The sequence below is a fragment of the Drosophila hydei genome, unplaced genomic scaffold, assembly GCF_003285905.1.
Source record: "Drosophila hydei strain 15085-1641.00,03,60 unplaced genomic scaffold, DhydRS2 tig00000243-arrow-arrow-pilon, whole genome shotgun sequence".
NCBI lineage: Eukaryota > Metazoa > Arthropoda > Insecta > Diptera > Drosophilidae > Drosophila > Drosophila hydei.
The window spans coordinates 867,331-879,669 of record NW_022045693.1 but is presented as its reverse complement, the minus strand read 5'-3'; the positions used below and the strand labels follow the sequence as shown (position 1 = coordinate 879,669).

Below are 12,339 nucleotides of genomic sequence, written 5' to 3'. Positions count from 1 at the left end.
ATTCGTATATGTAACGCGAAATAAAACATTTTTAAACTTTTTTCACACGTTTGACCCTTGCCTTACGCTGCTCGATCACTTGCTTTACGGCCTCCATTTGTTTGTCCTTGATTTTCTTGGTCAACGCTGCTTTGGGTGTTTTCTTCTGCTCCAATTGCTTTTTTGCCTTAAGTGCCAGCAGCTTGGCTGTCTTTAGTGGATCCTCATCGTCGAACAGCTCTTCATTATCAAGGCCCTCATAAGCCTTAATGGGACGCGTAGCTTCCTGTTGCACCTTTTGCTCCACACGATTTACATATCTGTCCTTAGCTGCCTTCTTTAGCATTTGTCGTTGTTTGGAAGGACTTACGTAGTCGGGATTCTCCCAAATAGCTTTGCCGGTAAATGAGCCATCAAATATCTTTACAGGATTCATTACATAGCGTGGACCAACCTCCGAGAGGCCACCGTCTTCAGATAGTATTTGGAAATTCCTAAACCAAATACGATTATCCAGATAGGTAAAGGTGTAGACATGATCAATGAAGGGCTGACTCTTCGGATGATGATTGGGTACCGAAAATGTCTGCACAAACAGTTCCTTAAGTAGTTTTAAGTGAGGCAGCTCGTCGAACTTGGCATCGAAGGAAAGTAGCGGCCGAGAGCCTCTCAAACAATTGCCTGTTAGTTTGAGCTCAGCCATTGTGTGAATATTCTCAATGAGAAACTTGGCAGACGGGCCCGTGGCGCCCACTGTGTTGGACACCCACATATACAAATCCCGTTTACGACGTCCCTCAAACAACATGGCCTTGTTACAGTGCTTCATTTCACACATTTCGTTAACAACTGCTAGCGTCTTTGATCTCTCCATTTTCGACTCGGGTCGATGGTGTGGCATTAGAGTTTTAATGTCGCGCATGAGATGCCTGTCACGATGGCTTATACCACGTGCCGCAAATACCAAAACGCGTTGTTTGTTTATCCATTTTTCCTGCAAAAATATTACAAGCATCGTGAATTTGAATTTGCTTTTGGTATCAGACGAATTTACCTTCTTGGGAACCACATCGTCCGATGGTCTTTGACTTGGTAGCGGTGGATTCTCATCTAGTGGAACTATTTCCAGCTGGTCAACCTTTTTTTTCTTTATAAATTTACGCCCCATTTTTTGTTTTTAGCGTATTTCTATTTAAAATCGTTCACCAGGCAAAACAACGTGGAGTTGAAATAGCTAGAGATGTGCATAACTGCAATATGGTATATCGATAACTTGGATGTTGTCGAACTATTAAAACACAAGAACGCCGTTCATTTGAACCCTTTAGCACACCCCATTTTACTTTGTAACAATTAACTTAATACTAATAATTATCATAAAAATAACAATATATATATCATCTATTCGTTTTCATCAGTATCCCATCCAGGTTCGGGGCATTGGCTGCAACGGCTCTCATTTACACCGTAGCCCAAGCAATGACCACCAACACATTCACAGCAGCCATCATGGAACCACCTGTAGCTAGCTGCACCTGTCGCTTGGCAGGTTTGTCGACACTTATTCCAAGAAGTGCACTGGTCCAAATATAAAACTGTGCAATTGCGCATCACAGGCTCATCGTCGATTTCATTGCTGATTTTTGGAAATGAGTGCACATGCCAACTGTAGGTGTAACCGTCGTTTGGTGACGATGTTAGGGCTTCGAATAGCGCTGTTGCTCCATCAAAATCCTCCACATGCGACTTTTTGGACATCTTACCCATATCGCCACGTATAAGCTGGATGTAGATCACCATCGCCAGCATCTGTATGGCTCCTCTTTGTATTGACTTCATTTTTAAGATTTAAGATTTGTTATTGATTGGTTGAGTTTCATATAGATATTGCACACAAGTAATAATAAACTAGCGCTAATTATTAAGGCTGCGCAACTGGTAATTCAGGATCAACAGAGCATCTGCTCGCCTACTTAAGATTTCAACAAAAACATTTGCCAAACATTAGTGTTGAAAAGCGATGAAATTGTTAGCAAAAAAAGAAGAGAATACAATAAAATATTGTGCCAATCGATAAGTCTCTTCGATAACTTGTTCAGTAGTATACATAGAGACTTCTCTGATTATTCTGCCATTTTGTATTCGGCGTCCGGCCAGCAAAACAAAAACGCAGGAAAAGTAGGTGTCGCAAAATTTCAATTTTCTTTCAAAATATAAAAAGTATGTCAGATTATCGCTCTCAATCCCGTGGCGGTGGCCGCGGTCAAGATTATTCAAATGACGATGATCCGCCCATGTCGCGTCTGTTCATAATATGTAACAAAGCACATACCGAAGAAGATTTTCGCGAAGCATTCGCACCTTATGGCGAAATTGAAGATATTTGGGTAGTTAAGGATAAGCATACACAGGAGAACAAAGGCATTGCATATGTGAAATTCTCAAAAACCTCTGATGCAGCCAAGGCCCAAGAGCAAATGAATGGCAAAACTATTGGAAAAACTGACAGAACTCTCAAAGTGCTTGTTGCCGCAAAGTAAGTGACCTGGCATTATTTTTTTCTTTTGCTGAGGTCAGCATAAATTACAAAATTTGCCATCTTAATTTTTTGCAGTCGTAATCAGGGTTCGAATAAATCAGAAAACGAACAGGAAAAATATGTGCGATTGTTTATTGTAATTCCAAAAACCGCCACTGAGGATGACATACGCGATGAATTTGCCCAGTGGGGTGAGGTGGAGAATGTCACAATTGTACGGGAAAAGAACAACGGTAGTCCCAAGGGGTTCGGCTACGTGCGCTTTACAAAGTATGTATTCAGTTATCGATAGAAATGGGCAAGTACCTTGAATCCTGTGAAGCAATAAATTTACGCGCCTATCTAAAATTAATTGAATAAATAGTTAAATACATAAATATATTTTTTACAGATTCTATTATGCGGCCGTGGCGTTTGAAAACTGCTCAGCTAAATATAAAGCAGTATTTGCCGAACCCAAAGGCTCCACACGTACACAACGTGATCAATATGGTCGCCTTGCTGATGATAGTCCTGTCTATCCGTCGGGGCGTGGGGGCGGCGGTGTCGGGGGTGGTGGTTCAAATTATAATGGTGGCAGTGGCGGAAGCGGTAGTGGTGGTAGCTTCAACAACGATTGGAGTGCATCGGTCAACAGCGATATGTCCGCATTTCTGCGCATGCAAAATGTGCCTGTGCCGCAGCCCACGTGCCTCGAAGTGACTGTCAGCAATTGTGTAACTCAGGATCAGCTATGGCGTCTATTTACTATAATACCTGGCTTGGATTATTGTAAAATTATGCGCGAACGTAAGTGGAAACTATATATAGTATAAACATATATTTAACATCTTATGCACTTCACCTTAGATGGTCCACGCACAAATGAAGCTGTGGTCATATACGATAATCCCGAAGCTGCAATCTACGCCAAGTAAATCTAATTTAACATTTATAAAGGGTATTTTCTTCAACCATAATTATTTCTATAGGGATAAATTACATGGCCTGGAATATCCCATGGGCGAACGCATTATTGTAAAGGTCAACGGCATGAGTTCAGCTCGCATGGACACCTCCTTCATAGACAGTAAGAAATGATTGCTTAAATTTGCGTTTGTCTCTTTAACCTGTAGCCATTTCAGAGCGAACTAAAAAGGATGCTATATGCAATGTACCCTTGCCGCCAACGCAGCCGTTGGCATCGCCAGACGCAGAAGTTGCACAGAGACTGTTCATTGTATTATCGGCAGTATGTAGAATATTTAAATTGGTGTTCAGGTTATATTATATAAGATATACAATTTTAGAATCTACCCCACTCGATACTAAAGAATATATTCTCCTGCTGGAAGGGATTAATCGATGTATATTTGCTGCCCAACAAGAATTGTGGATATGTTAAATATTCAGAACGCGAAAGTGCTCAAAACGCAATAATCATACTAAACGGCGCTGAGATATGTGGAACGAAAATCAAGGTCATGGAAGCCGAGGAGCGCAGCGGTTCAGATGGTGATGATAGCGGCAGAAAGCGGTTGCGTCGCAATTAAGTAAGTAAATCATAAACATAACTGATCCAACGTATCCTATATGATTAATGTAGCCATAGTTTGGAATTTATCAACGGGTTTTGAGGTAAGTTTTTAACTTGTAGTTATAACAACAAATCAAAAACTGTGATTGCTTTAGCTACAGACAAAACTGCAACTAAATAGACTTATCGCATATTTGTTCAGACTGCCCTCTCTTTTTCTCTGTAACGATTAGTTACTACCGATCTGTACTTAACTAAAACTCTACACAAATTCAGCGATTTGACCGATCGAACGTACATAATAAGAAAAACAATTTTTATCTTTCTATTTCCACAGACCCACTGACAACATTTGTACTTAACAGAGAACATTATGTACGAGTAGTTTACAAAACAATAAAGAAAAGAAAACACAACAACAACAACAACAACAAAAAGAATAACAGTTCAATTATAAACAGTTCAACTGACCCAAGAACCGCCAAAAAAATAAACACACTACGGAATCAACCAGTACCAGAAACAAAAACCACACAGAGCGAAACAGACACGGAATACGGAAACAAGAATTACCAACAACCAACCGTACATTTATTGACCTGTTTCAAGTGCGCTGTAGTACTGAGGACCCATATAATAAATATGTATGTATATTATATACACATATATATTTATATATATATATATATATATATATAAATATATATATATATATATATATATATATATATAGACCAGACAAAACGGAGCCAACGAAACCGCAATGATTGTTTATGAACCACTAACGGGACTATCGTATCAATCGCATTACCGTTACTCAAAACCAAGAAACTATATACATAAACGAACTCTTTGTACAATTTACTAACGTATTACGACAAAGATAAGAGTATATATATATATGAATTTATATATATACATGCAGAACTTACGGATTGTAGATTTTCGAAAAGAAATCCAATTCAATTATGACCTAATAAAATTATAAATACTTTATGTAAAGCCTTTAAAGCGATATTAATAAATAAAATTACCAAATAAGTTGGCTTTTTTAAATAATTTAATTTAGGCGGTTTGTCCGATTGGAATGGTCCGATATATTTTATGATTTGCGAACTGGTTTAACAGCGTTATCGCTTAAGCAAACTGGAAACTATCGATTCACCGGTTATTCATATAAAGCCAATTATCGATTGTAGGTTGTCGCATAAAAATTCAATTGAATCGTGAGCTCAGATTAGTATAATACAAGTTTAATTGAAACACGTAGCGGAATTGTAAGCCAATAAAACTCTCGTTCGATATTGTTCTGACATTGATTCTCGCAATATTAGCAACGAAAAGTATCGATACAATACAAACCGATTATACCGATATATTTTATTGAGATGTGTCAGCCCTGAAATTCCACTCAACATCTGTTCACTAGACGCGTACTGACTGACTTGACTTACTGTTTGGGTATTGAAGATTGTGTTAAAAATATTGTTTTTAAAAAGTGAGCTAGAAATATAATCAAAAATGGATCCAGCACTGCTTCGCGAACGCGAAGCGTTCAAAAAAAGGGCTATGGCCACACCCACGTAAGTGAACTATTTAGCACACGTATAAAATGATAGCAATTGCCTTTTGTATTCACAGCGTGGAAAAGAAAAACAGGACAGAAAGAGCGCCTCCGCCACCAAGCAGAGATGATTCCCAGAAAAAAATGCGGCCGCCAACGGCACCAAAACTTGATGCGTCCACGTAAGCAGCAATTACTTGCAAATTACCATCCATACCCATACACACCAGGTCCTTGCAGGTACAAAACTATGTCGGGCAGCTCTCAATATCGATTCGGTGTGCTAGCTAAAATAGTCAAATTTATGCGTACCCGCCATCAGGATGGTGATGATCATCCACTAAGTATTGAAGAAATCCTAGATGAAACCAATCAGCTGGACATTGGCCAATCTGTTAAAAATGTAACTGAGTATATTTTCTTAAACAATAGTCCTAATCTCAGTTATTTCATATAGTGGCTCGCTGGTGAAGCGCTCAATAACAATCCAAAAATTGATGTCACACCCGATGGCACCAAGTTCAGCTTTAAGCCTGTCTATAAGATAAAGGATGGCAAAAGTCTAATGCGACTGCTAAAACAACACGATCTCAAAGGTCTCGGTGGCATATTACTGGAGGATGTGCAGGAATCGCTCCCGCATTGTGAAAAAGTTTTGAAAAATCGAGCAGCAGAAATTCTGTTCATTATACGTCCCATCGACAAGAAGAAGATATTGTTTTACAATGATAGAACCGCAAATTTCTCAGTAAATAACATGGACACTTAACTTTGAAATTCTTACCTAATGTATTTACTCGTGATTAGGTGGATGATGAATTTCAAAAGCTTTGGCGTTCCGCAACGGTAGATGCCATGGATGACGCCAAAATTGACGAATACCTTGAAAAACAAGGTGAAACCCCAAAATATTATTTTATTGAACACATATATAATCCAATTATATTACAGGCATACGTTCGATGCAGGATCATGGACTGAAGAAGCCTGTGCCAAAACGCAAGAAGGCAGCTAACAAAAAGCGGCAGTTCAAGAAGCCTAGAGACAATGAGCATTTGGCAGATGTTTTGGAAACCTACGAAGACAATACCTTAACACAAAAGGGTGCGAATCCCACATAGTAGATAACAACCTTAGAAGCATAGTACAATATCAAGTTAAAAACGTATTCTTAATAAGGAATAAAATTAATACTAATATTAATAAAAACTGGAACACATATAATAAATAAGTAGAAGTCAATGAACTGTCTCATAGATAAAGTTAAGAATTTATATGAATGTACTTTAAAAGATTAAGTCAAACCTTTGGAATGGTATATCATCTTTTGGAATGGTATAAGTGCTGTAGAACGTTCGCCAAGATTTACAAGTCATTAGTTATCTGTCCCTGGTTTTGCATTTAAAAATATAACTTGTCCAACAAGAACGATAGTTAAAAGCAAAACTGTGTAATCTTGCAATCGACATAACAGTATATTTATGTACATATGCATATGTGAAAGTGTGTGCTTGTTTGCTTGTGGTCGCAACAACACATCAATCGCAATCGATAAATTGGCCGCGTAACAATACAAATGCTTCAGTCGACGCCAAAGCGACATCCATAAAGGTCGTAAGTAGCGCGTAGAATAAAAATTGTGATTGTGATATTAAACGGGAATCGAGAAACCCGTTTTGGGCTTTTATTTTCTTTGCTTTCTTTAAAATTTATTTGTATATTCACTGAACGTTTCAGTGTGCAAAAATGCGTTGTGCGGCGTTGGCAATGGTCGCGCTGTTGGCCTTTGGCTGGTCGCCAGCTCCGTGCGCAGCTCTGGGAGCTGAGTAAGTTGAGACAATTTTAACATATAATTACATATCATCTATGGTATTAATTATTAATTAACTGGTTTAATCGCAGAGATTTGATTTACGGTTACGAGTGTAACAAGGGCTTATGCCGCAAGGTCGAGCTGAGTGAGGAAAATTTTGCTTCGGCAATTAGCTTGCCTGTTTGTAGACTGTTCTGTGGCAGCGACATTGGCACCCTCTGGCCGAAGCCAACGGGCGTGGTGCAGCTAGAGCCATTAATGCGACAGGTGGACGTAGCCTCAATTGAATTTCAGCTGCCTGGCACAAAGGACAAACTCTGGGAGTCAACAGAACTGCGTTGGTTAGACTTGCTCGAGGCAAAGATACCAAATCGCAAGATTCTCAAGCAAGGCGGCTATAAATTAAATATTATTGTCAATACTGCGGACAATGGGGCACCTATGCGTCTTCAGCTGGATACGGATGAGAGCTATGCACTAAGCATAGGCTCGAATAGCGCTGGTCAAGTGACAGCCAACATCACAGCTGGCAATTTCTTTGGAGCACGTCATGGTCTGGAGACTTTGAGCCAGTTGATTGTCTATGACGATATACGACGGGAGGTGCAAGTGGTGGCCAATGCCTCTATTGCGGATGCACCTTTCTACAAGTGGCGTGGACTGCTGCTAGATACCTCGAGGAACTACTACTCCGTAAAAGCTATCAAGCGTACATTAGGTAGGCGTATTTATGCATTCAACTTGAAATACACATTCAACTCTATTCTCTTTATACCACTTTGCAGATGGCATGGCCATGGTCAAACTGAACACCTTCCACTGGCACATCACGGACTCGCATAGTTTTCCACTGGAAGTCAGCAAGCGACCAGAGCTCTCCAAGCTCGGTGCCTATACACCAAGCAAAGTATACACTCACATCGATATCGAGGATATAGTCAGTAATATTATAGATTGTTCTCAAATCAGAGCTTCAGCAAATTGTTTACTTTCACCTTGCAGGTGGAGTATGGACGAGTTCGTGGCATACGAGTAATGCCAGAGTTTGACAGTCCGGCGCATGTGGGCGAGGGCTGGCAGCACAAGAACATGACTGCTTGCTTCAATGCACAGCCCTGGAATAAATATTGTGTGGAGCCTCCATGCGGGCAACTGGATCCCACCGTGGATGACATGTATAATGTGTTGGAGGATATATTTAGTGATATGTTTAAGCTTCACAATCCGGATGTCTTTCATATGGGCGGCGATGAAGTTTCTGTGGCTTGCTGGAACAGCAGTGCAAACATACGCAACTGGATGTTGGAACGTGGCTGGAATTTGAAGGAGGCAGATTTCATGCGTCTGTGGGGTCACTATCAAAAGGAAGCTCTCAGTCGTGTGGATCGTGTTGCCAATGGCACGCACACTCCCATCATCCTGTGGACCAGCACACTCACAAATGAACCCTACATTGATCAGTATCTGAATCCAAATCGTTATATCATACAAATCTGGACTACGGGCAAAGACAAAGTGATCCAGAAGATATTGAAGCGTGGATATCGTGTCATTGTGTCCAACTATGATGCTTTGTATTTCGATTGCGGTGGCGCTGGCTGGGTCACCGATGGGAACAATTGGTGTTCGCCCTATATTGGCTGGCAGAAGGTCTATGGGAATAATTTAGCAAAAATTGGGGGCGATTATCAACATCACGTGCTTGGCGCCGAAGCTGCCATTTGGTCGGAGCAAATTGATGAGTACACCTTGGACAACCGCTTCTGGCCACGAGCAAGTGCTCTAGCCGAACGTCTTTGGACGAATCCGACTGAAGGTTGGAGACAGGCCGAGGCGCGTTTGCTTCTACACCGTGAGCGGCTAGTGGAGAATGGCATAGGAGCAGAGGCACTGCAGCCGCAATGGTGCCTGCAGAACGAGAACGAATGTCCCATTGATGCGTATGCTCTATAGTCTTATATATACATGTGTATCCTTAGCGAGAGTTCTGTCAACTGTACAATATATTATACTTATAGATATGCTCAACGCAGCGAAAGGCTTTGGCCTAGCCTCTTCCTCGTCATCATCCTGTTTTGTGCCTGCAATAAACAACACTTGAAAGTGTGCGAGTAGCTCGTCGTTTAATAAATGTATGAGATTTGCTTTACTCTAAATGAAATACAATTATGTATATTTATATATATATGTATGTATATATGTTATTTCTAAAAGCAGCCCCAGTCACAATCTGAGTATACGTGTATTTGTAATTACTCGTTCCAATCCTCCTCGTTGCGTCCAAATTTATATACCACACTGCCAATCAGAATGAAAATATTTTGCAAAAGTAACGCGACGCCCAAACTTGAGTCCTTTTTATCTGGAAAGCCCAAATATAAAGTATATTATTATACAACAGTATAGTTGGGTAGTTGCCTAGCAGTAAAGTAATTTTCATTTTTTGATTTGTGCTTTAGCTTACCATTGTTAATGAAGTCATCGATCATTACCCAAACAGCCGCAATAATAGACGCAAATCCAATTACAAAACCAATAAGAAGCCATATCTTGGCGATCCTTGCTCCCGACTCCGAGGTGTTATCTTCCGAAATCTAAAAACAAACAAAAGTAAATGACTCATTTTCTTTGTATACAAGATTCATATATGTATGTATATATACAGTGTGTATGCATGTGATGTGCAGTTATCTTACATGTTCGCCTTTGACCGTATTGATCATGCAGAAGCTAATGGTGCCAAATATGCCGATAAATAAATGTCCTGTTGTTATTTGATGCTGTCCATCTCCAGCCTTGGCATCGATTATTATCCACCAACCCGTAAAGAACTGACATTCAGGAGCAAATAATTAGACAATGCGCATTAACTTTTATACTTTATCTGCACATACCAGCACACCTGCAGCTAGCGCAGCATTTTTGTTCCTTGATGTTTCAGATGTAAACCATTCCCTAATATTTCCTAGCAAAGCCATTATAAATTTCGTTTAATGTTTTTCCAAAAAAAACAGATAGTCAGACAGAGTTATCTCTATGACAGAAACACCTGCACGATTTATCGAATATATCGATATACTTCAACTATCGCTTTGAGCTACTTAATGCAACAGCTGACTTCTGATGTTGTATGCAGCTCTGTTGACAAGAGAAGACAACTCTGGCTGTAACACGTGCGACTCCAGCGATATAAACAATATATCTTTTATTAAATATGAAGGAAAAACTAGAGGAAACAATGTCAGAAGAGGAAGAAAGTATTGCAGACGAATCAGAAAATGAAAGCGAATTGGATTTAGCGGGCAGCGCCACAGAATCCGACGAGGATGTTGATTCAGATGTGGATGAAGATGAATCTACGACATTGAAGAAAAAAACAAGAGCTGAAATAATTGAAGAACAAATACACAATAAATACGAACAGCTGAAGGGTACTCGACTATATGTGAGCTTTCCACAGAAACTACCACTCGATGATCAGGAATTTGATGCCAAAGTAAAATCTCTACATCAGCTAATAACAAAGGCTGTGAAACCCCGGCAAAAGTATGCACGCTTTTGCCTCGTGGAATTCAAATCTAAGGAAGATCGAGATACAGCGCTAGAGGAGATTAAGGCGTCAATTCAAAACGATGTTGCTTACAAGGGAATCTTCATTTCACTGCCAAAAACCGATTCCGAAGAGTTTGTCAACGAGCTAGTCGCACGCAAGCAACAATCGCTAGAAAAAAAGAAATCGAAGAACCTGTTGAAGCGAGCAAGCAAACAAGTCCAGCGCAAGGAAATCTTCACATCATCCGTGGTGATCACCAATCTGCCAAAAACGACATCAGTGGCACAGGTGCGCAAGCTCTTCGAAACTGCTGTCGATATACAAATCAGGCCAGGCAAAGGCAAATACCGTGACTCGAGCGCTGCAACAGTTACTCTGCCCACGACAATGGATGCGCGCAATGCTCTTAAGCAGGAGCTGAGTATAGGAGGCACCAAACTAAATTTGCGTTTCAATACGCAGCAACAGAAAAGACGCACGCGGAAAAACTTGAAGCGTAAAGCAACTAACGGAGACTTCCCCACAATTGCCAAGCAGAAAAAACCGAATCGAGCTGTAAAAACGAACTAACAAATGGTTGAATTAGCAATTATTTAACTATATAAACTATATCTAATATGCAAATAAACTTTTTTAAGATCTGATACAAATTTTAAATAAACTCCATTGAAAAACAAAAAAGTTCTTTACACATATGTTCAAGATCAGACTCATAGAACTATAGTATATTGATATATAAAATATATGAATGACAGTTTGATTAAATTTTAAAATATTTATTATCGTACACGATATACAATACATACATAGCTTTAGGTATTTCTTTTTTTTTTTCATTTAATAAGCCGAGTTTCGAGTTTTACTGGATATATATAAGTTTTTTCTGTAAGCCTATATATATGTATGTATACTATATATATTTATGAGATTAATTTGTGCACAGGGGGGATTTGTGGGTTCGCCAGTTTTGTATGTACTTCCAACAATAGATGTGTAAGTGTGTGGGAGTTAGATAATTCATATGTTTTGTTCAGTGTTATCAAATACAAAATATTCAACATTCGCATATATTTTTATATATATAAGATATATGTAAAACTCACAGTGATATTATTTGATGCCAAATGATATCTAATATCTGCAATTGAAAACGGGGAATTCCCAGAGGCGGAAAAAGAAACATTCATTCATACATATTCATATGTATACCCTCTATCAATGCTTGTGAAGCTATTGATTTTTTCTTTTCAACTTTGACACGTACATTAGTATTTATGCATATATATATATTGATAATGTTTCTGAATGTTTAGAAAAGTAATCAGCATTAATTATAAATTTATATATTCAAAAATGCAAAAGCGTTTTGTAATGC

General features: G+C 39.3%; 7 protein-coding genes across 8 annotated transcripts; 4 read left to right on the top strand and 3 right to left on the bottom strand.

Annotated features, from left to right (window-relative positions):
• Window positions 1-13: 13 nt before the first annotated feature.
• On the bottom strand, window positions 14-1,236 carry LOC111597426 (ribosome biogenesis protein BRX1 homolog). Its single transcript, XM_023312124.2, has 2 exons — window positions 1,034-1,236; window positions 14-973 (listed from the first exon to the last, which is right to left on the bottom strand). Exons 1-2 carry the CDS (start codon window positions 1,145-1,147, stop codon window positions 32-34), a joined length of 1,056 nt encoding a protein of 351 aa, XP_023167892.1. The 5' UTR covers window positions 1,148-1,236; the 3' UTR covers window positions 14-31.
• Window positions 1,237-1,365: 129 nt separating this feature from the next.
• LOC111595269 (protein twisted gastrulation) lies at window positions 1,366-2,006 on the bottom strand. The gene has a single exon (XM_023308916.2). It carries the CDS (start codon window positions 1,816-1,818, stop codon window positions 1,381-1,383), a length of 438 nt encoding a protein of 145 aa, XP_023164684.2. The 5' UTR covers window positions 1,819-2,006; the 3' UTR covers window positions 1,366-1,380.
• Window positions 2,007-2,083: 77 nt separating this feature from the next.
• LOC111595304 (RNA-binding protein 45) lies at window positions 2,084-4,573 on the top strand. 2 transcript variants are annotated; one of them, XM_030223607.1, is made up of 9 exons: window positions 2,084-2,515; window positions 2,594-2,788; window positions 2,910-3,307; window positions 3,368-3,431; window positions 3,490-3,587; window positions 3,643-3,749; window positions 3,808-4,050; window positions 4,104-4,135; window positions 4,372-4,573. In XM_030223607.1, exons 1-7 carry the CDS (start codon window positions 2,202-2,204, stop codon window positions 4,048-4,050), a joined length of 1,419 nt encoding a protein of 472 aa, XP_030079467.1. In that variant the 5' UTR covers window positions 2,084-2,201; the 3' UTR covers window positions 4,104-4,135; window positions 4,372-4,573. The 2 variants fall into 2 exon arrangements, with proteins under 2 accessions (XP_030079467.1, XP_030079466.1); XM_030223606.1 differs by lacking the exon at window positions 4,104-4,135 and having other exon boundaries at window positions 2,085-2,515.
• Window positions 4,574-5,425: 852 nt separating this feature from the next.
• Window positions 5,426-6,827, top strand: LOC111595275 (general transcription factor IIE subunit 2). Its single transcript, XM_023308922.2, has 6 exons — window positions 5,426-5,617; window positions 5,676-5,780; window positions 5,839-6,001; window positions 6,056-6,346; window positions 6,406-6,493; window positions 6,550-6,827. The coding sequence occupies exons 1-6, from the start codon at window positions 5,556-5,558 to the stop codon at window positions 6,717-6,719; spliced, it is 879 nt and encodes a 292-aa protein (XP_023164690.1). The 5' UTR covers window positions 5,426-5,555; the 3' UTR covers window positions 6,720-6,827.
• A 325-nt stretch (window positions 6,828-7,152) lies between these two features.
• LOC111595271 (chitooligosaccharidolytic beta-N-acetylglucosaminidase) lies at window positions 7,153-9,542 on the top strand. Its single transcript, XM_023308918.2, has 5 exons — window positions 7,153-7,212; window positions 7,336-7,424; window positions 7,501-8,129; window positions 8,197-8,348; window positions 8,414-9,542. The coding sequence occupies exons 2-5, from the start codon at window positions 7,345-7,347 to the stop codon at window positions 9,362-9,364; spliced, it is 1,812 nt and encodes a 603-aa protein (XP_023164686.2). The 5' UTR covers window positions 7,153-7,212; window positions 7,336-7,344; the 3' UTR covers window positions 9,365-9,542.
• On the bottom strand, window positions 9,518-10,478 carry LOC111595273 (transmembrane protein 50A). Its single transcript, XM_023308920.2, has 4 exons — window positions 10,306-10,478; window positions 10,108-10,242; window positions 9,876-10,005; window positions 9,518-9,773 (listed from the first exon to the last, which is right to left on the bottom strand). Exons 1-4 carry the CDS (start codon window positions 10,387-10,389, stop codon window positions 9,664-9,666), a joined length of 459 nt encoding a protein of 152 aa, XP_023164688.1. The 5' UTR covers window positions 10,390-10,478; the 3' UTR covers window positions 9,518-9,663.
• A 59-nt stretch (window positions 10,479-10,537) lies between these two features.
• Window positions 10,538-11,611, top strand: LOC111595272. Its single transcript, XM_023308919.2, has one exon. The coding sequence runs from the start codon at window positions 10,626-10,628 to the stop codon at window positions 11,532-11,534; it is 909 nt and encodes a 302-aa protein (XP_023164687.2). The 5' UTR covers window positions 10,538-10,625; the 3' UTR covers window positions 11,535-11,611.
• Window positions 11,612-12,339: the final 728 nt, after the last annotated feature.